Consider the following 21,748-nt stretch of genomic DNA (forward strand, 5'->3'; position numbering starts at 1 on the left):
CCATTTGCAGCCTTCAAGGGTGAGTGAGCCGGAGGGCTAGAGCCGGCTGCAGCCTCTCTCGGCCCGACAGGAGGCACTGGCCTCTCCAGTGGCCTCCACTGCCGGGAGGAACAGCAGAGCCGAGGGGGCGTCCCCCCCGGGGCCTTTGGCACCCAGATCTACCAGGACTCCTTTAGAAGCACTTGGCTGCAGCCTCGTTTACCCCAGGGGCACAGCTGAGGCCAGAATTAGCCCCCATTTTGGACCCCCCCCCCTCCAACAATTGCCACCGTGGTGCAAAATGACTCTCAGGTTCCGCCCCAGAAGCAAAACTTGGGGGTGAGGCGTTGGCTTTGGGCTGGACCTGGCTGAAAACAAAGAAAGGATGGAGACGGGGTTAAGAACGACGCACTCTGCTTTGGGACCCACCAGACCTCGAAGTCTCCATCAGCAAGGAGAGCAGCCGGATAAAGGGAGCAGAGATGGGGGGTGTGGGCCTAGCCTCCACCCACGCTGTTTTCACAGCTGACTTCCCAGGAGGCCGTTGGAGCTGAGAGCCCAGCGCTGGCAATCCCCATCTCACCTGCAGCTCCCTTATGCTGGGGGACCGAGCATCTCTGCAGAGACGGGCGCTGAGAGCAGGGGCTCAATGCCTGAGCTATAGGGAGACTTGCAGGATCTAGCCTGCTCTGAGAGCCCTGCCCACAGCCTGTCCCCCCCGATCCTGGCAGGCTGGAGCAGGAGGCTTCAGTCATCCCCCAGTCTTCATAGTCTCTCCCATGGTGCCTTCCCTGCCCGGAGGTGGGGGCACTCCCAGCCCCTGGCTCTATCGCCTGTGCTGCATGACTTTCTTGGCTGAGGTGGTGCATAGGCTTGCTGCTCCCTCACCTCTCAAGACTGGGCTGGCCTGGTCCTGTTCAGTCCCCATTATCCACTACAGCAGCCTCTACTCTGCTGTCCCTGGACACAGCGACTAGCTGCCCTCCACAGCACACCCCAGCCTGAGGGATTCTCCTTGGGCTATCTGGACTCAGTTCACAGCCCCTGGCACTGCCAGCATGGCCCCAACCAGCCCTAGTGTAGCAGAGACTCCGGCACCTCCAGGGTCCTAGTGTGCCCGTCCACTTGGCATCCAGCCCCTTTGACCCCGGTCTCTGTGGCGGGGGATCTTTACAGCTGGATTCTCCCCCTTTGGGCGCCCAGTCCGTCACAGAGGGGGGCTGGGGGAGGGAATCTGCAGTCTACCCTGCCCCAAGGCCTTCAGCTTCCCCACCTAAGGGAAGGGGGTCATGGCCAGCCTCAGAATGGGATGGGGGTCAAAGCAGGACAGGGCCAAATACAGAGCTGGGGGCTGCATGCCCAGGACCACCCCGCCCCAGGATCAGGCCCCCCCGGGCTTTCCCTACCACCTTCCGAAGCCGCAGGAGCCTTTTTGCAAGGCTCTTCCAGGGTTATTTTTCTCCCCCCACCCACATTTGCTCTCCTGTCTGCTGACGTTACAGCTAGTTCAGGACCAGGGGTATAAAACGGCAGGAGAGAGGCAGGCACGGAGCTGGAGACACGCATAGAGGCAGAGCCAAGCCCAGCTGCTGGCTCAGCTCCGCTCCGCAGCCAGCCTCCCTCTGCAGAGCACACGCACGATGAGAGCCCTGGGCTTCCTCCTCCTGTCCCTGGGCTGCTGGGCCCAGAAGATACCCCGCCTGAGGTTCACCCTGCCAGGTGAGACACGGGCAAGGGCACCAACTGGTGCCTGGCGGGGCTGGTGTGATGCCAGGGATCTTTGGGGTTGCCCCTCCAGGGATGGGGGAGGCTGGTTTGGGTGGGGGGTGTTGGGCTGGGGGAAGGTCTCCTGGGGCTGAGTCTACCCAAGAAACCTCTTATTTTTATATAACGTGGTTTGTTTCTGGGCCGGGGGGCACAGTGCCCCCAGAGCAGACAGGTTGGGATTGCCAAGGGAGGAGGGCCTTGCTTGCTGCTGGGACCTGCATCCCAGGGGGGTCCACGCTGGCTGGGGCAGGGACAGGGGCAGGGGCAGGGGCAGGCTGGCAGGTCTGTGCACGAGGAGATTCTCCTGCCAGCTGCTGGCACCCTCTGCAATGCAGAGGAGCCTCGGCTGCTGCAGCCTCTCTGCCTTACTCGGAGAGAGCTGCTGGCAGGAGAGTCAGATGCACGCCCCGTCCACCTGCCCACCACCAAGCCATCCCTGCCCACTGGGGTGGGGGGTACAGAAACCCCCTGGGCTCTGGCACGGCGCGGCACCTCTGCAGTCGTCTCTGCAGCCTGGTGCCTCTGGGTTCCTCCTCTGCAGCTTGAGATGCAGAGAGAGAGATGGGGGGAAATACCCCCCACCCCCAGGCCCTCTCCCCCAGCCCCAGCCCACTCCCTTCTCTTTCTTGCCTCCCTTGGGGAGATCAAACCCGTTGCAGCAGAAGGGAGAGGCTGCAGCTCCACTCCACGGAGGACATTGGCCCTGTGGGGGAGGGTAAGCCCAAGGAAGAGAAGGAGCGGGGGTTTGGGTGGGCATAGGAGCTCCCTCCCCTCCAGTCCCCACCTGGCTGCACCCCAGGTCCCTCCACCCCAGTCCCCACCTGAGCGGTTCGGGTGACAGCCACCATAGCCACATCCCGTGGCTGGCTGGAGTCAGACCCCAGCCCCAGGGCCCCAATCCTGGCCTGTGGCAGCCCCAGACCGGCTCCAGCCCTAAGCCAGGCACTGTCGCTGCTGGATCCGGAGAGGATTCACCCTCCAGGCCCCAGGCTCATCTGGCCCAGAGACCCCACATCTGGATTAGGGGAGCCTGAGCCCATCAAGTGCTGGGATGGGTTAGTCTTGTGCACCCCCAGCTCACGCCCCATGGTGCCTTCTCCAGCCAGCAGGAAGCTGAGGCCGTGCCCTGCTGCATTGGAGCCAGTGGCCCCCCCGGCTCGATCCCAGGCTGGCATTAATGCCCTGCAGTGACCTGGCTGCTCCCTCCTTGCTGGAGTTGGGGGTGGGAGGGATGCCAACTGCAAGCAGCGTCCCTTGGCTCTGTGCCCCCTCCAGCAAGGCAGGGCCCTGCACGGGTTTGAGCCCCCCCGCCACTGCAGTGCAGGGCGTGTCCGGAGAGGCCGGGCAGGTCCAACAGGCAGCGCCAGCCCCCTGGCCCTGTCGGTATGGCGCTGCCCGTTCAGCACTGCAGACCTGCATGGGGCTGGACCCCAGAGTCCCCACTCCCCGGGGCCCTGTTCCCTGCCCAGCACTCATGTGGTTGCTGTCGGCAGCTGGAGCAAAGCGCAGACCGGGCAGCTACAGGCACCCTCCCTCACACCTCCCAGAGACAGCTCTGCAGAGAGCTCCCTCCCACCCCTGGGGGGTTTCTGGGGGTGGGCGCCAAGTCCATCCCCCATCCCCACCACCCCCAAGAGGCCTCCACAGCACAGCCAGAGAGCAAGGATCGAAGCCAAGCTGTGGAGAGACAGAGTCAGGGGGGCTCCAGCCAGGTCGGGCACCGGGAAGGACGTGCTTGGTGAGGGAGGGGCTGGGACTGCACCCCTCATCTCCTCGCTGCCCCCAGACTCTCCGGCTCTGAGCTTCGAGGATGGGGAGAAGCCTGCAGCCATCTCCCACGACCTGGGCTCGGAGCAGCTGTACGTCGGGGGCCGGGGAGCCGTGCACGTGCTGACGTTCACGGAGGCGGAGGTCAACCAGACCCGGGTGAGAGCTGGGGCAGGAGAGGGTGGCTCGGCTCCTTGTTGGCTCCAACACAGACCCCTCTCCTCATGGCTTCGGGGTCACAGTCCCAGCACCAGGTGCCATCATGGGGGATGGGAGATCTGGCACCTGCCCGAGGGCCCCCTCCACCCCAACCCCCCCAGCCAGGGCAGGGAGCACTTCACAAGACCCCCATCTCCCCCGGTCCGGAGCCTGCAGCTTTGCTCAGGCCAGCTGCTGCCAAGGCAGCCACATGTCCGTGGGCAAGGCTTGCCTAGCACCGGTGAGGCCCCATGGTCCAGGCCTGGGTCCGGGTCCATGCAGAGCATCATCCCCTTGCATGGGTGACAGGGAGTGGCTGTTACAGGGTCACCCTGGCCCTGGCTCCCAGCTCTGCCCCTGTCCCTGGCTGCCTCAAGTACCTCCTTGGTGATGCTGAGACACCCATGAGGCCTTTCTCCCCATCCCAGGGGCCACAGGGTAGGTCTGATGCCCGCGCTCTCCTTCCAGGTTGTCCTGCCGGCTGAGGAGAAGGCACTGAAGGATTGCAAGAGCCAGCCAGGGGCCCAGCAGGTGAGAGGGGGTCCTGGGAGGGCCTGGCCCCAGGGACCCCAGCTCCAGGCACCCTCGGAGGCCAGAAGAGAGTCTAACACCCCCATGTGAACCCCCACTTGCCTTTGGCAAGGCTTGGAGCTGGTGTCACACAGCAGTGGCTGTCCCCACCTGTCCCCATGCCCCTCAGCCACTGCGGGGTAAGGGCAGCACTCAGACGCCTGGGTCCCATTCCCGGTTCCACCATGACCCCATGCCCGTCAGGGCAGTGCCGTGCGTGTACAACCCCATGGGAGGTGGGCAGGGGGCAGACGTGGCCTGAGGACCACTGGTGCCAACCAGCTCTCCCCTGCTGTTGGGGCGGGGGGGGCTCTCCATACAGGCCGAGTGCGAGAACTTTATCCGCGTGATCCAGCGGCTCAACAGCAGCTCCATTATCGTTTGCGGCACCAATGCCGGCTCCCCGCGGTGCTGGTTCCTGGTAAGTGTGGGAGACGGGGGACCCAGCATCCCATGAACGCTGGCTCCAGCCCCCGCTCAGTAGCACGCCCAAGACCTGACCCGCTGAAACTCCTTCTCCAGTGCAGGGGAAGTGGGTGCAAGCTGGGATCCAGGACTCCCGTGCCCCTTCCTCTTCGCTGGAAGCGGGGGTCCCGTGGTTGGAACTGGGTTCGATTCGGGACACCTGGGTTCTTTTCCCAACTCTGCCCCCGGCTCCCATGTCCTTCCCTGCTCGTACACTTGCATGGCCGCCACCAGCCTGCCGGGATCAGAAAGACCAGCTGGACGCCTCGGCCGGTGTGTGACCGCCGCGTCCCTTCCCTTGCCTCCCCAGACCAACGACATGAAGCTGCAGCAGAACAAACTGGGCCAGCTCATCTCCATCAATGGGGAAAACCTCTCCCCTGCGTGGCCATCGCAGCCTGCCGCCACCATCGCTGTGGGTAAGAGCCCCTCTGCCCAGCTCCCTCCTGTCAGCAGAGACCCCCAATAATGTGTGTCTGTGGGTGTGTGGATCTCCACTGATACAACAGGGGGCTGGGAGCCAGGACTCCTGGGTCCTTTCCAGTGAAGGGAGGGATCTTCAGGGCTTAACTGGGGACCAGGACACACGGGTCTGCTCTGCTCTGTCATTTGTGGGGCTGTAATTACAACTGGGCTTTATATTTTTTTGTTGCCCATAAAGCCATAGCATTGCAAACCAGGTGTCCACCACAGATGTTTCAGCTCCTTGGGCGTCCCCAGAGAAAAAGACCTTGCTTTTTAGTGTGAAACAAGTTCCCGGTTTCTAGGAAGAAAATGATCTGGGGCTCAGATGTCTTGTCCAGTCAAAACATCTTTGGGTTTTTCAAGCTCTTTTTTTTTTAATGTTAAAAAGTAAAAATTTAAGGGAACTTGGGCTAGAAAAATGATTTCCCTGAAATATCAACAATTTCCATTTGGAAGATGTCGAATCTGCAGGAAAAAAATCAGAATGTGGTGAAACGAACAATTTTGGTGGTCTCAAATTGGCATTTTTTTCACCCAAAAAGGTTGGTGGGGGAAAACGTTGCCCAGGTCTGGGCTTGCCCCTCCCCAGGGCCCAGGGAGGAGAAGGGGGTTTTACATTCAGAGCACTCCCTGGCGGTCACATCTAGTCCAGTGCCCTGCTCGAGACAGGATTATCGCAGTTAACTCATCCTCGCCACGGTTGGGCAACCCCAAAGTTCCACGTTTCCCATCTTTGCGAATAGTTTTGGTCCCTCTGAAAATCCTCTTGTTGGGGTCTGGAGGCAGCTGTCTGGTCATGCTGGAAGGGGTCGGTAAATCCAGGCTTCAGGCTTTTGCTGGTTGCCTGTCGGGGCTAGGAAGGGCTCTTTTTCCCCCCTCACAAATGCTTCTGGCTTTTGAGGTTTCTTTTCCACCTTCCCGTGAAGCATTGGGATGTTGGGCACAGCTAAGGCTGGGGTTGGTGATTGAGGTGTCACGACTAGTGCTTGAATCCAGCCTGCGGTGGCATGGGGAATCGGCAGCACACGGCTCAGCCCAGGCACATCTCCCGTCTCTGCCCTACGCGTGCCACCATCTCCCCGCTGAGTTCAGGCCTCCTCGTTGCAGTGGGGGTTGGGTGGCAAGCGGCAGCTCACTAAGTTTCCCCTCCCCTGGTCTCAGTGGCTCTTAAAAGCCTTGGGAAAACCCCTCGTGTGTAATGACCAGGCACATCACGGACGCCCCTTAACCCGCTACATCTCTGGCTCATGTTGCAGAGGGCAACCTGTACTCAGCGCTGTCCCAGCAGAAAAGCACCATCCAGAGGAGCTATGGGCCAAAAAAGCTGCTCAGGACAGAAGACAAATGGCTGGCAAGTAAGAGATGTTCCCTGCGGGCTGGCTCCTGGAGGGTGCTCTCCCCAGGCGGGTTCGGGGGATTCTGTGAATCAAGGGTCTCACTATCCCGGCCTGCATTGCTGGCTGCTCCCTCCATGCTGTTGGGGCTGGCCAGGTGATCCCCGCATGCCTCTGCAGCAGGGAGTGCCACAGGTGACCCCCATCCCATAGCAGTGGTCTGAGCTGGCAAAATCATAAGCCACAGCTTTGGAGGGAGCTCTCTGCAGCCTTTCATTTACATATGAGGTAGGCAGGAAAAGCTGGTGCTGTGGGGACTGGCTGCATTAGAGAGATAGGGAAGGGGGTGCAGATGGTCCAGATGTTCTACCCCAAGGACCTGCAACTTCCAAATTGATGAGAAAGTTCACGACTCTCATAATACAGGATCGTAGGAAAGCCAGGCTGGAAGGGATCGGCAGGGTCACATCTAGTCCAGCCCACTGCTCAAGGCAGCATCACCCCTGGTTAAACCATCTCGGGCATTTGTCTGCCCAACCTGCTCTTGGATGGAAACTCCACCACCTCTCTAGATGCCTGTTGCAATGCTGGACCACCCTCTGAATCAAAAAGATCCTCATCTCCAGCCTCAGTTCCCCAAGCTGCAACTTGAGGCCATTGCTCCTACTCCTGTCCCCCACAGTCACAGAGAGAAGCCCATCTCCATCCTCTCTGCCATCACCCTTCAGGGATTTGAAGATCTGTATCAAATCCCCCTCAGTTTTCCCTTCTCCAGACTAAAGTCCCTATCCTGAGACCCCCTCCGGACACCCCGGGATAACCCATGTTGAACTGAACATCTTTGCTCCTGGGACACTGAGGGAGCCACAGCTTTTCCTTATATTTTACCTCTCCTGATTTACAGAGAGGACCTGGAAGCTCCTTCAGGGGCTTAAAATAGAGAAAACAAATCATCACATTAAGAAAAAAAATCTCAACTCTTGTGATTTTTGGAGGAGGTGAGGTTGGTGATCAGGGTGATTTTTGCCCCCACCGTCTGGTTAATCTTCAAGGAAAGGAGTCCCAGGGCCGGACCAGGATGCCCAAAGCACCTGTGAAGTTATTTCACACTGGGTGTCTCTCCCCTTGTTTCCCCACAGACACAGAGTTCATCAGCGCTGCCCTGCTGCCGCAGAAGGAAAAGACTCTGGATGAAATCTTCTTCTTCTACAACGAGGTGAACAAGATGGCGGGGCTGGATGAGGAGCCAGTGAAAGCCCAGATCGGACGGGTGTGCAAGGTACGGGTGTGCTGGCCCAGGCCGGCTGAGAGCCGTGGTCTTCACCTCCCTCTTTGAGGCTGATGCCATTAATCCTGGGCTTCTGGGGGGGTCGTCAGCAGGGAGGTTGACTGATCCTGGAAGCCAGAGCCTCTTTGGGCTCCAGATCTCTTGGCCACAGCTGGAACTACCTCGGTGTCAGGTGGCATGTGTCAGGGTGTTTGTAAGCCACCCTCAGAGGCACTGGATGCTGGCTGCAGCCCAGGCTGGGGATGGGGACTGGGCTGTGCCAATGATCCTGCTGGGACCAACCCTGGAAGACCTTGGTTAGAGCAGTGTTTCTCAACCTTTTTTGTACCAGGACACATCTGTAAACATCAATGGCTAGTCCCAACCCAGTGCCCCTCACTCCCAACCTGCTGCCCCCACCCCCAACTCCCCAGTGTGTGGGGCAGGGTGGGTGTGTTGGGCCCTAAGCAGCCCCTCGCAGACTGGAGCTCTGCCAGCCTGCAAGGGAAAAGCCGCGGTTTCCCATGTTTTTCTGCTTTAAAGGACAATCCGTTTTTAAAGTTCATTCGCAACCCTTTTGTATATTCTTGTGACCCACTTTTGGGTTGTGACCCATGGGTTGAGAAAGGCTGGGCTAGAGGGTCTTGTCCCTCCACTCAGGGTCAGACTGATGCTGCGATGGGGTCAGGAAGGAATTTTACCCCCTGGTCAAACTGGTACGGACTGGGGAGGTTTCACCTTCCTCTATAGTGGGGGCATGGCCTCTGCCTGGGATCTCTTGAGTGTATATTAACAACCTTTTATAGAAACAGGCCATGGTCCCCTGCTTTCCCTGCGGCAGGTTGGGTCAGGGTTGACGGTCGTCTTACGTAGAGTTGAGATGATGGGTTTGTCTGGGGTGGTTTGGGCAGAGCTGGTGCTGCCTCAGGCAGGGGGTTGGACCACACGTGGCCTCTGGAGCTGCCTCCCAGCCCCACTGCTCTGGGATTCAGTGATTCTCTTCATGGCCCGGATATATTGCGATCAGTCGCTGCCATGGCTCTACTGGGCGAGAGCTGGGGTAGGCTGAAGCTGAGAGGATCTGCCAGTGTGTCTTGGGCCAGCCGTGGAGGCTGGGGGGTGGCTCTGGCTGGAGGCGCCCCCAGAGCTCAGGCCATTCTCCCCGCAGGTGGATGAAGGTGGGAAGACCCTCCTCGTCGACTCCTGGTCCACTTTCCTCAAGGCGAGGCTGGTCTGCGGCCACCCTGCCGACCCCCAGCGCTTCCACCGGCTGCGCGACGCCTTCGTGCTCAGCGAGGGGCAGCAGGGCGGGGGGATGTTGTACGGCATCTTCTCCAGTGCCTGGTGAGCAGGGGGCATGTGGGTCAGGGGTGCAGCCAGGGCATGTGGCCTTGGGGGGGGGGAATGAAGGGGAAAGTCTGCTCCAGCTCTCTGCACTCTGCTTCTCCCACCCCAGCTGCCCCTGAGGCCTGGTGCTTTCATGACACCAATGGCAGATGAGAACCAAGGCACCTTTTCCTCTGGGGCGCCTCCACCTGCAGTGAAGGGGAAGGGAGGAGAGGACTGGGTGTTGGGCTGGGAGGCCAACACCCAAACTCACAGGCAGAGAGAACTGAAGACAGTGGGTTCAGCCCGAGTCAGTCGTTCAGGGACAGTGAGGGGGGGCTTACCCCCACCTGAGCCCCCCTCCTTGCTCCGAAGCCTGCTGGGGTCTGCAGAGAGAGCAGGTCCCTTCTGTTTGGTGTCATGAGGTTGCTTTGTCTCAGCCCCGCTCCTTGCCTACACACCCAGCACCAGCCACCTCTGCCCCTCACTGAGTGGACCAGGGAGACTCAGTCCCACCAGGGCTGCACCCAGGGGCCAGGAATGCTCATGGCTCCCCCTCAAAGGAGCTCCTGTTTTCTCCCTGCAGGGGCACGACTGCCATCTGCACTTACTCCATGGACAGGGTGAACCAAATCTTCCGAACCTCCAAGCTCAAGGGGTACAGCAGTGTCATGCCAGCACACAGGCCCGGCACGGTAAGCACTGTCCCTCAAGGTCCCTGCGGCATGGCCAGCCCAGCACAGCTCCCGTGAGTAGGGGAGGGGCCTCCGTGGTCAGCAGTGAGGAGAGGGCATGGTAGGGTGTGCAAAGAGCTGCCAGCAACCTAGATGGTGGCATCAAAAGGTCTCCGTCAGTGTCACGCATTTTTAAAGCACAAATATCTCGCTCTTTGTTCCGCTCAGCTTCGGTTTCTGTGTGATCAGACCTGACTTCTCCCCTCCTTTTCCCTTCTGGGGAATGGTATTTTTAAAATTGAAGCCAATTTTTCCAGGAGAGAATCCTGTTTGGGAGGCGAAAAGTGCAAAACACTCCATTCTGAAACGGACAAAATGAAGCATTTCCAAGTTTTATGCCCCAAATCAAGGCATTTGGTTTAAAAAATGGAACATTTCCAACTGCTCAGTTACTTCTCCCCATTTGCTGGTCAGCTAAAACCACTGAAGAGATTTCTTTGAGAAAAGTTTTCGTCCCTCTGGAAATCCTCTTGTTGGAGTCTAGAGGCAGCTGTCTGGTTGTGGTGGAAGAGGCTGATAATTCCAGGCTTTGGGCTTTTGCTTGTTGCATGTTAGGGCCATGAAAGGATTTTTTTCCCCCTCATCATGGGCAACCGGTGCCTCCTGAGTCAGAGGGGGCACTTGCCCCCCCAGTGGCCAGTCAGCAACTGGGGGGGAGGGGGCCCTGCGACTGATCCTGCTGACCCACAAGTGGCAGCAGTGTGCCACTGGCACTTCCGGATGAGCGCGATCTGCCATGGGGGGACTATGGGTATTGCTTCTCCTGGCACCCCCACTCACCAGCCGGCACTCGCAGGGGGGCACCAGCACTCTTGCCTACCCCCCCTGCCTGGGAACACTGGCTGTCAGGAGGTGCACCAGCGCCCTCAGGGGTGCATGTGCACCCCTTACGCATTGCTACTGCCCCTCATAAATGTTCCTGGCTTCTGGAGTTTCTTTTCTACCTTCCTGTGAGGCACTGTGAGGTTCAACAAGGACAAATGTAAAGTCCTGCACTCAGGACGGAGCAATCTCATGCACCGGTACTGGCTGGGGACCCACTGGCTAAGCAGCAGCTCTGCAGAAAAAGACGTGAGGGTTACAGTGGACAAGCTGGATAGGAGCCAGCAGTGTGCCCGTGTTGCCAAGAACGCTAAAGGCATCCTGGGCTGCGTTGGTAAGAGAGTTGCCAGCAGATCGAGGGCAGTGATTCTTCCTTCTATTCAGCACTGGTGAGGCCACATCTGGAGTCCTGTGGCCAGTTTTGGGCCCCCCACTACAGAAAGGATGTGGACACATTGAAGAGATTCCAACGGAGGGCAACAAAAATGGTTCAGCGGCTGGGGCATGACTTGTGAGGAGAGGCTGAGGGAACTGGGCTTATTTAGTCTGGAGAAGAGAAGACTGAGGGGGGATTGAACAGCAGCTTTCAACTCGTTTCAGGGGGTTGCACAGAGGATGGAGCTGGGCTGTTCTCAGCGGTGGCAGATGACAGAACAAGGAGCAATGGGCTCCAGTTGCAACAAGGGAAGTTTAGGTTAGATATTAGGAAAAAAGTTTCTCATGAGGAGGGTAGTAAAACACTGGAAGAGGCTACTCAGAGAGGTTGTGGAGTCTCCATCCTTGGAGGTGTTTAAGACCCAGCTTGACAAAGCCTTGGCTGGAATGATCTAGTTGGGAATGGTCCTGCTTTGAGCGGGGGGTTGGACTAGATCTGACCTCCTGAGGTCCCTTCCAACATGAATTTTCTATGATGCTATGATTCTAGTAGGATATTGGCCACAGCTAAGACTGGGTTGTGACTGCGGCATCCTGCTGTTCCTCCTGCCTGAACTTAGAAACCCCAGTCGTTCCTGGCTTGGAGGGTCTTGCCTTTCCATTCAGGGCTCAAACTAGATGCTAGACATGGAGTAGGAAGCAATTTTTCTCTTGGGTCAGACCAGTGCGAATCGAGGGGCAAAACTTGGAGTCATTTTGGAGCTTTCTCAGGGTGCCACTAGGGCCTGGGCTCCATGGCCCCATCCAGCCCCAAAAGCCAAGGAAGCTCCATTTCTCCACCAGTTAGTTACAATGGGTTGAAAAACTGTGGCCATGTGCTTTCCCTCCCCCTCTGCTGGGTTAGTCTCCACTTTCCTGAATATGTGGGAGCGGTACCATGGGGTCAGTCTTATATGCTGAGAGCCCCTTCTCCCCTCTGGTTGTCTCTCAGTGCGTGCCCTACAGCTCCCCCAACGCCCCATCCAAGGCCACGCTCAGCATCATTAAGGAGTATCCAGAGATAGAGCAAGTCATCTACCCCGAGGGGCAGCGTCCCCTGTACATGCTGCAGACCAACGACACCTACACGCAGGTGGTGGCCGACCGGGTCCTGGATGCCAGCAATGCCTCCCACACCGTCCTCTACCTCGGGACAGGTAGGTGAGGAGGGAGTAGGTCCCTTTGGGCCTTTGGGGAGCCACAGCAGCGGGAGAGGCTGTCTGTGTTTACAGTGGATATAGATGGGCATAGAGCACAGACAAGATTGTGAACCCAGCATCCTTCCTCCCAGCCCCTGTGCTCGAAATATGTTCTCCTGCCGCCCTTCAGAGCAGGGACAGAAGCCAAGAGTCCTGATTGACTTCCCTTCTCTAACCGCTAGCTCCTGCCCCCCCGTCAGAGACAGGTACAGGACCCGGGAGTCCGGCCATCAGGGTCCCTGCTCCCTCAAGCAGCAGGGACAAGGAAGGGCTGGGGCACATTATATGCCAGCCTTGGGGCAGGCAGAGTCCACCACAAGTTACTCTGCTTCTCCCCATGCAGGAGACTTCCTCTGTCAGGCAGCCACATCCTTTCCTGGCCTGGGCAGGGGCATAGCTCGCTCTAGGGTGTTAATTTGACTCTAGTGCCCACCACAGAGGGCTCCATGTCACCATGGTGTCACAGCTGGCTGGAGTGGGATGGCTTTTGGGGTCATTAGCAGGCACTTGTTACAAAGCCCATTGGTCCAGAGGGCCCTGAGCCGGCCTCTTTGCTGGAAGACTGAGGGCTGCCTGAACCATGGAGACAGTTGGGATAACAGGGCTACCAGGAGAGCTGTGGGTTGTGGATGCAGAAATGTAAGCAGATGCTAGCCCGGAGTAGATAGCTAGCACCCACCACAGCTGTGCATGTGTCCTGCGTTCTCCTGTCTTGCTTGGGGCAGGGTTGATAAGGGTAGGGATCCTACCTCTATCCCCGTGGCACCGCTGAGGGCCAAGTCCTTGCAGAGCCCCTGATGACAGCACTGGGACCTGGATTTCATCCAGAGTGCAGAGCAGCTCCTTCCTCACAACTCTCTGGGTCTTTTCCCAATGCAGATAAAGGGAAAATCCACAAAGTGCTGCAGGGCGAAGGGCAGACTGTCATCATTGCTGAGATGAGTCCCTTTCGAAGAGAAGCGCCCATCTCTGGCCTCATCCTGGATGCCTCCACAGTGAGCTCCTGCTCCCCTCCTCCTGTTACAGACATCAGACTGTCACACCAAAGGTCCCTCCACCCCAGTGTCCTCTCTCCTACCGTGGCAGTAGCACATGCTTTAAAGCAGACCTGTGGTTCTCAACCAGGGTGATACAAGATCCTTTTAAAAGGGTGCCATACAGCATGAGCACTGAGGTGTGCAAACACCTACATGCAATCCACAAAAGAAACCCAGAAATTTCCAGCGGCACCAACATCCTGGGGCTCATTGAGTTTTTTGCAGCAGCAGAATTGCTCTAATATTATCCTACAGTTGAGAAATGAGTGAAAGCTGAGAGCTGGGATTTCCCAAGGGAGGTCAGCAATGGTTAAGAAGCACTGGTCTTCATCCCCTTTTTTCGGTCTGGTGGTACAAAAATGCGGCCTCCTGTTAGTTTTAAACCTGCCTCCTGTTCATAGCAACGGGGCCCCCTGGTTCTCAAATTCTGGGCCTGGGTGAATAACCCCGCTCCCTTTATTCACACCCTGTGTGATTTCATACACTTCTGTTGTATCCCCCCTCAGCCTTTCCTTTCCGAATGTTTCACATGACAATTTCTCCTGTGTCTTGTTGGAAACCTAATCCAGGGCCCGGCCCAGCTCCAGCTAGAGAAGTCAGAGAGGGTTTTGCCTGGTCCCAGTCACTCCCAATATATACCTTCCTTTTCCTTACCAGTTACTTTTAACCCTTGACTAACCCAGCCCCTTCTTGGCAGGGATACCTCTATGCCAGCACTGAGTTCGAGGTGACGCGCCTGCCGCTAGCAGACTGCGGGCAATACAGGGAGACCTGCTGGAAGTGTGTCCTCGCCCGGGACCCGTACTGCGGATGGGATCTGGAGAACAAGAGGTGTTCTGCTGTGTTCCAGGAGGCGAATGCCACGACCAGGTCTGATCCTGCTCAGAGATGTAGGGTGGCTCAGGGGTTGATTTTGACCAGCCGTTTCTGGGGATCTGGTCCTTTTCCAGCTGCAGCCTCTGTAGTAATAAAGCCCAGGTCTCTAGTGAGCCATGCAGAATAAGAAGCATCCTGCCTGGTTACCCTGGTAATAAAGAAGGGCAAGAATAATGTTTGAAATTTATAGTTTCCCATCACAGAGGGTGAATGGGAATGATCCCTTCCCCCATGAAATGCAGCCACCTCTGGGCTGGAGCCGAACAGGTGCTACAGGATCAAAATCCTACGTCTGGCTGGAAGGGTATTGCAAATGCAGGCCTGGAGGGAAAGCTGTCAAGAGCGGGGGGGTGTATACAGCCAGCTTGTAGCTTGGTGCTATCAGGAAGCTGGGGCCCAGGAGTGAGCTTCAGAGCAGGAGGCAGCCTGTAAGGTAAAGATCGTGCCTTCCCCTGGCTGAAATGCTGCCTGCTTTGGACTGTGAGTCCATCTCGTTGCTTCTACCTTCCTTTGCCCCTATTTTTTTGTCTCTCTAGCAGCTTCCTGCAGAGCCTGCATCCCGAGGCTGGGGACGTGTGTGAAGGTGTGGCAGGTAGGTCCGTGCGCCCTGCACTCACGAAGCCATATTTGAACCCTTGTTTGCAAATCCCAGCCTTGCAGCCTAGGTGTCAGGAGAGGCGGGTGAGGGAGAGCCGAGGGGGAAGCGCGGATGTGAAACAAAGCAGCCTCGTCTCTTGGGTCTGGCTAGGCCTGGGGTGGCCAACCCATGGCATGTGTACGGTAAGGGGTGTGGGCAGCTGCTATGTGGCAAGTGGTTTATATGGCAAGGAGCAGAGAGAACAGCAGCAGATAGGGAGGCAAGAGCAAACAGAGCAATTGATAGGGCAGGGAGGAGACAGCAGAGCAATGGATCGGGCAGCCAGAAAAGTGGCAGAAAGGACAGGGAAGAGAAAGCAGAGCAATAGATTCGACAGTCTAGTGCTTCTGTAGCTGTGCCCAGCTGACACTGTACTGATGGCATAGGGGGCACCTTCCTTGGTGTCCTAGTGGAGATGGGGTCTTAGGTCCCTGAGCAGGTAGGAGAGCATAACGTTGCCCCTTCCCAACTGTTCAGATCTGTGGGCCTTGCTTGAGACCTTCTGGCATGAAAACACTGCCACTAGCAAAGTGCTTGCCCCTCGCTGGAGCATGTGCCTCTGAAGCTTTAAAGGCTGAGAGAGGTACCGAGCACTCAGGGCAGGATGGCTCCACACATCCAGCGCTGCACCAGCCATTATAAAGATTTTCAGGAAATCCCAAACCAGGTGGGGGAGAAGGAAGCTGGGACTCTGCCCTGGGGCTGGCAGCGAGAAAATCACAGCAGTCATCGCAGCGTCTCCATGCTTCCTTTCCGGCCCAAAAAATCAGCTTCTCTAATGCACCCGTTTTAGAGGGCTGATTTTTAGGGGGAAATTGTACATGTAGTATGTGATTAAATATGATCTCTAACTCCCTGGCCTGGCGTTGTGTAGCAAGAGGGCTGCCTGAGCCTGTGACTTATGGAGATCCCTGAATGGCTTCACTCGCCAAGGGCTGACTGTTCAAGGGTCACTTCCCTGAGGGGTTTCTTTAGCCATAAATTTGGGATCTGGTGTGTAAACCTGAGTGGGGTTGGGCTGGGTGTTAGGATTTGGCACCTCTAAACCTCCTCTCCCATTATGTCCACCTTCCTGTCCTCTGTCTTCCCTTTGCTTTTTGCCTCATCTACCTGGACACCAAATCAAACGCTTCCCCGCAAGACCAAGTGGCTCAAGAAGCCCTGAAGAAGGTGAGTGTTGACCCGACCAGCTACATCTACCTACCCTGCCCCCTGCGTTCCCACCACGCCATCTACACGTGGGTCAAGGATGGCGCCAAGCAGTACCCGTGTGACATGGACGGGCACTCGTGTACACTGCGCTTCGGGGAGAACGCCCCCATGGACCAGGGTGTGTTCAAGTGCACTGCCACAGAGGAGGGCTACAAGGAGGAGATCACTGTATACAAACTCACGCTCAACAGTGCCACGGTCCCCCAGCTGCCTCTGATGATGCTGTTCCTCACCATTGCAATTCTCCTGTGCTAGACTCTGCCATTCGAGTAGATCTCATTACACTGCCAATGTCTTTCTTTTTCCACCATCCACAACCCTTATGAATCCTCCCTTCTCCCTTGGAGGATTCTTCCTTTAACACATCCTGAAAGAAATGTGAGATGGTCCAGGAGCAAAGTGCCAGGGGGCTCATCACTGATCTTGAATTTGGACATCCGGGTGGAAGACACGGCCATCTGGTTTTGGCAGCGGTAGAAAATGATACGTGAGCTTCCTTCCCAAAGTAGATAACACAGCGAAGCTGAGCAGAGCAAAGCCGATGGTGGTGAGGATGGTGGGGAGCTTGAGAAACCACGAGGGCAAATCTACCTTGTGCCACTACTCTGCAGATGGAGGGCAAGTCCTTGTGTCCAGCACCAGGCTTAATGTCATGCTGATCCATGAAGGGTCTCCAGGAGTTTAGCCATTGGTCTAGAGTTTGGATGTTGGTCTAGACGTTGGGTGAGCTAGAGGGGCTGTTGATTTGAACTCTCTGTCTCTCTAGCGCTTCTCTAAGGAACAGCCCTCTGGGAGAAGGACTGCATGTGACTGGGTCTTTTCTACTCTGATTTCTAGGAGTTTGGTGCTTTTGCTGTCAGGTTCTTTCACATGGAGAAGTCGACCAGTGCCACAAGTCTGAGGCTTCCCATCCAGGTCCAAGTCATCACATGAACTGTTCTCTTCAAGGTCATTTAATGGGTTATTTTGTATGTGATGCCACTCTGATTGCCAGCTCTGCTTTGGTTTGCTCAGGGTTGCATCCAGGTTTCTGAAGGGACGAGAAAGCAGAGAAATCCAGAAGTCTGTGCCCTCCTCTCGCTTGTGCTGGGGTAAACCCGGAGTCATGCTGTCAGCTTTCAATAGCATTTACACTGGGATAAGCAAGCACGCTCTAGTCCCGGTGTTTATAGGTGCTGATGATGGATTTCCTCAAGTGTACGAGACTAGGCCCCAGGGTGTTTCTACCTGCTCTGCCAGGCCATAGCAGGGGTGTCCCATTCCCCTCAACAAAGCGGAACTGGTTTAAACTGGGGCCAGGCAGAGACCTCAGCACAAAGAACTGGTGAGATGTGTAGGTGATACCAAGGCTCAGCTCAGTAAGACAGGATCAAATCCACTGTGGGCCACTAAGCACAGATGGGAAGAATGAGGAAGAGCTTTTGGGTGGACTGGAGAGAAAGGCGAATGAAGGTGGGGAGGGAGAGCTCGTGATCTGGAGTCTGCCAGTATAAACCTGTGCTAAAGCCATGGCATTAACTGGAGTGGGGGGCTGGGGAAGTCAAAGGCAGCTGGACACGATGCCAACCGCATCGCTCCCTGGCTTGCTGTTGACTACAGACGTAAGCCACACCAGCCACTAAGCTTGGCCTGGAATGAGCTTAGACACACAGGGATGCATCGTAGATCAGAGTCTGACCTGGAGACTCAAGAGTCGGGTTCATTTGGCTCTTTCCACCTGCCTGGCCAGCTCTGCGCTGTCAGCCGTTGTGGCAGTAATATACACAGAGCTCATTATGCCACCTCTCAGCTTGCTGTGTCCAGCTGCCCAAGCTCTAAAGCAGGTAACTTGGAGGGAAAGAAAAGTCAAAGGTAATTCTGACTTGGAAACTCCAGTCCCCATTTCAGCACCTGCTTTGCTCGGCTGAGTGCTGCAGACCCCTGCTTGGTTTCTTCCTATCGGCCAAAAATCCAGCACCACCTCCTGATTGTCAGAAAAAGATGGTTTTTTTAAAAATATTTGTGTCCTTTTTGTATGACATTTTTTTTTTGCAAAATATAATAATAATAATGGCTGGAAAAAAACATCCCACCATGCTCCAACTGGCTGTTGTCAGCTGCATGAATGTAACTAAGGGACCACATTGCTTGCAAAAAATGCCCCCAAGAACCCAGGACTTTAGTATAGCACTTGCTGATTTATCTTTCTCAGTGCTGACTGTATTGGGGGTTGGTAGAGAGGGGTTATGGTCTACTGAGCCGTGGAGTGAGACTCAAGAAGTCCTAACAGTAATTCCTGCTCAGTCAGCATCAGATTCCCCATGCTGTGCCTCAGTTTCCCCATGTAATGCAGGAATAATGCTCCCACCCTCCCAGGGGTATTGTGACCCTGAAGGAGATGAGGTTTGAAAAGAATAAGTGAGGGCCAGAGGGTCAGTTTATCAGGAAGTCCCACAACGGTGGGCCCCTGCAGCCAGCACTGTCCCTGGATGATCTCACCGGCTGTTTTAGATCTAGCGTGGGAGACAGAGATGTGTGGGTGAGGCATAAGAATAGCTGCCAGCTGCTTTTCTCCGTGCATGGGGGACGAGGGCATCGGTGCCAAGACCCACTCTGGGGATCCGTAAGCAGGCAGAGCTGATCTTCTCGATGGTTCGTTTCTTCTCCAGCACCGCTACTGCTCTCTCCTCCCCACACGTGCTTTGGGAGAGGAGGGGGGCAGCGAGATCAGTGGGGCAGTGCTCAGGAGGTTGTCACCGTGCCTGACATGCCGATACAGTGCCTAAGTGTGGGTGTGTTTTCTCCAGTCGTTTCCTCCCCAGGGAAGGAACCAGAGCTCTTTCTGCAGCTGGGTCAAAGCTAACTTCAAGGCAGTATGCATGCAAGGGAGCTCTCAGACAAAGCCTGGTGCTAAGAATTAGGCTGTAATTTTTAAAAGAAAGACATGAAGGGGTTGTTGTAAGCCATGAGAAGCCCTGCTCGGAGGTCCCTGCTTGCAAAGGGAGATTGGAGGTTCCTTACGAGCCTGTCACTTCTTCCAAGGGTGATCTGGAAACCCCCTTCCAGCAAGGTAATGTTGTGTATCTGGAAAGCAATTCTCTGCTTTCCTCTCTGGAGGGAAGACCCTGGTCCTGGGGATCTCAGAGGGTCTGCAGGGCTGACAGTGTGTCTGAAAGCAACACAATTTCTCTTGAAGCAGTGGGGGTGAGGGCAGTCTAGCTCTGCAACAAGGACGCAGCACGGCTTCTCAATAAAACCAGGCCTGCCTCTGCCTTTCAGCCGCTATGTAATCTTGCTGCACGGCTCTGTGCCTCGGTTTGCCCATCTGTACAACACAGCAGCTCAGTATTCATTTGTAAAGAGCATCACTGTTGAGAAGTCCAGGAGGGCCGGGGTCTCAGTTGCTGTGGCTCCAGGAAGCAGGGGTTACAGACTGGTGAGAAGGATCCAAGTGAGACTGTGATCACAGGTGGTTCACCGTGTTAGTCTGAAGTCAGGCAGGGTAGATTTGCATCTTATAGACTAACTGAATTAGATATATAATATAGATAGCATAAGCTCTCATTAGCCCAAGCTCACTTCATGAGATGAAGTTATCTCTGATTTAGTCAGCCTGTAAGGTGGAAATCTACCTTCTGACTCAAATAATGCTAATCGTTGAGTCTCCACATCCTGGTTCTTCGACCCAGCCCCCCTTCACTTAGTGCAGTGAAGAGGTTGGGCTTCCAGTTTCACTCTTTCTCCTTCCTAAAGAGCCAGACCTAAAACTGACTCCATTTAACAGACACCTCCCATAAGGTTGAGGGATCTGGTCCAAGAGTTGGAAACCCAGTGTCACTAACATGGAGGCAGCTGCTGTTTTACTGAAGACTGCAGTCATGCGATGACATGAGAATAATCTGAGCTTCTTCCTTTCTTTATAAACTCAATTCTTCACCTTTGTGGTTCCAGAGAAAATCTACACACATGACCACTAGAAGCGCAAACCCCAGAAGACAAATGCAAAAAACCACAACTTCCCTCCTTAAAAAAGCAAATCAAACCTTGTGATTTTTTTTTTTTAGTCAATCTAATGATTATTTTTAGGGGCCTGGCTCATGACTCCTGAAGGTTTGGGGTCAGCAGCCCTGTCAGCCCCATGTCTGCGTCTGGGGAGAGCGCTGTACATTTTATATTCCCTGTCTGACAGTATAATGCTTCCGTCGCTAGAGGAATGCAGAGAGCTACCAGGAATTGCCTTGTCTTTCCCTTAGCAACCAACCCTGAGCTGCTCTTCTTTCTTGGAAGAACAGAACTGACTGTTCTGCTGCCATTCATGGTATATATCCCGCTTTGCTGTAGAGAGCTGACTATATCCGTGTGTGCTTTTCCCTTTTGTAACATGCGATTTCCCCACCCCCTCCCTTCCCCCTAACCCTTTTCTGCTCTCTTCCAAATCAAAGGAAAGTGTAATGTGTGCTGGAGAATGGAATAAACATAAATGATAACCACGCCGGGTGTCTGCCTCTGCAATGATACAGCCCTGTGGCATCTACCAGTCTTGTCGTCATCACGGGAGGAAGATGGTGCTGGCATAGTAACATGCTTTCAGTCATGCTGGCTCTGTCCGTGTTTGTCAGCTGTCATGAGCTAAGACAGGCCAGGAGTGGATTATCCTTGGATGGCTGATTTCCAAGGAAGCCAGGTGTCCTAGCATAGTGGCAGGGGATCCCAGGGTTTCCAGTGAGGCACAAAGCCATGGCACTTCATCAAGATTAAAGGGCATTTAGCCACTCTCCTGGGTAAACAAATACCCAAGCCATTCTTTTCCTTCTGTTCCAGCTGCGGCTGCTGTGTGCTGTGATACAACGTTTGGCAGCACCAGTGGTTTTGTTTCAGCAGTGGCAGGAGCGACATATGACTTATGTGTGGCCTGCATAAAATACAAAGCATTGGGGCAGTGCAGTGGATCCAGATGCACAGAAACAAGCCGTGGATTTGCATCAAAGGCCCAGCTCTACTGGGGTTGGGCAAAGGTGGGTGGCTCAGATGCTTCCTGAATTACCCGCACCAGTCTCACCTTGGCATGAGCTGACCATGGCCAGCATGAATGCTTCTGCAGCTCCTGCCAGCTGGAGAGCCTCCCCTCTAGCTTTCCTTGCTGATCTCCCAACCTGCTCCAAGTCCCAGGAGAGTAATAACATCTACCCATCTGGAACAGGCTCCTTGGATCTCTCTGCCCGAACTCCCTCCCAAAATACTGCCCAGCCAACCCTTGGAAACCAGATGCCCCTTTACCACTGACCACTGTGCAACGTAGCTGGTGCTCCTCTCGCCGAGCCTGATCTGCAGCAATGGATTTGCACCGTTCCTACCATGCCACCTCCAGCCTGCGAGGCTCAGGCCCAGGGCTGCAGTATCCCTCAGGAAAAGACAAATTCTGCCTTTGACTCCCATACATCTGGGGGATGGGAAGGTCCCATGCAGGGGAGGTCAGAGGGGAAAAAAGTCAGTGGAGAGATGCAAGTGAGACGCTAAAGTGTGGTACTGTGCAGCTGGCTCCCCGCTGGCACCCGGATGCTGGGATGACTGCTAAAAAGCAGGGGAGATCTCCCCGGGGAAGGGAACAGGGCTCACCTGAGAGGCTGGCATAGGACAGGGTCAGGGGGGTCTCATCCAGGCTCTCCTGCATCTCCAAGACAAGGCTCTTGAGGAAGGCTC

At 55.8% G+C, this 21,748-nt stretch overlaps 1 protein-coding gene across 2 annotated transcripts; it reads left to right on the plus strand.

Moving 5' to 3' along the window:
- The first annotated feature begins 1,512 nt into the window (after nt 1-1,512).
- On the plus strand, nt 1,513-20,538 carry LOC102560109 (semaphorin-7A). 2 transcript variants are annotated; one of them, XM_014597768.3, is made up of 14 exons: nt 1,513-1,698; nt 3,533-3,672; nt 4,180-4,242; nt 4,604-4,702; nt 5,057-5,165; nt 6,468-6,566; nt 7,685-7,824; nt 8,981-9,156; nt 9,725-9,833; nt 12,061-12,265; nt 13,187-13,302; nt 14,042-14,214; nt 14,757-14,812; nt 15,999-20,538. In XM_014597768.3, exons 1-14 carry the CDS (start codon nt 1,620-1,622, stop codon nt 16,322-16,324), a joined length of 1,890 nt encoding a protein of 629 aa, XP_014453254.2. In that variant the 5' UTR covers nt 1,513-1,619; the 3' UTR covers nt 16,325-20,538. The 2 variants fall into 2 exon arrangements, with proteins under 2 accessions (XP_014453254.2, XP_019334475.2); XM_019478930.2 differs by having other exon boundaries at nt 14,760-14,812.
- Nucleotides 20,539-21,748: the final 1,210 nt, after the last annotated feature.

This window comes from Alligator mississippiensis, chromosome 15, assembly GCF_030867095.1.
Source record: "Alligator mississippiensis isolate rAllMis1 chromosome 15, rAllMis1, whole genome shotgun sequence".
NCBI lineage: Eukaryota > Metazoa > Chordata > Crocodylia > Alligatoridae > Alligator > Alligator mississippiensis.

Bases quoted from the DNA above. Each gene is read 5' to 3' on its own strand.
- LOC102560109 (XM_014597768.3), top strand. From the start codon at position 1,620: ATGAGAGCCCTGGGCTTCCTCCTCCTGTCCCTGGGCTGCTGGGCCCAG. The intron at 4,243-4,603 runs GTGAGAGGGGGT...CTCTCCATACAG, and splicing joins GCCAGCCAGGGGCCCAGCAG to GCCGAGTGCGAGAACTTTAT. The intron at 6,567-7,684 runs GTAAGAGATGTT...GTTTCCCCACAG, and splicing joins AGAAGACAAATGGCTGGCAA to ACACAGAGTTCATCAGCGCT.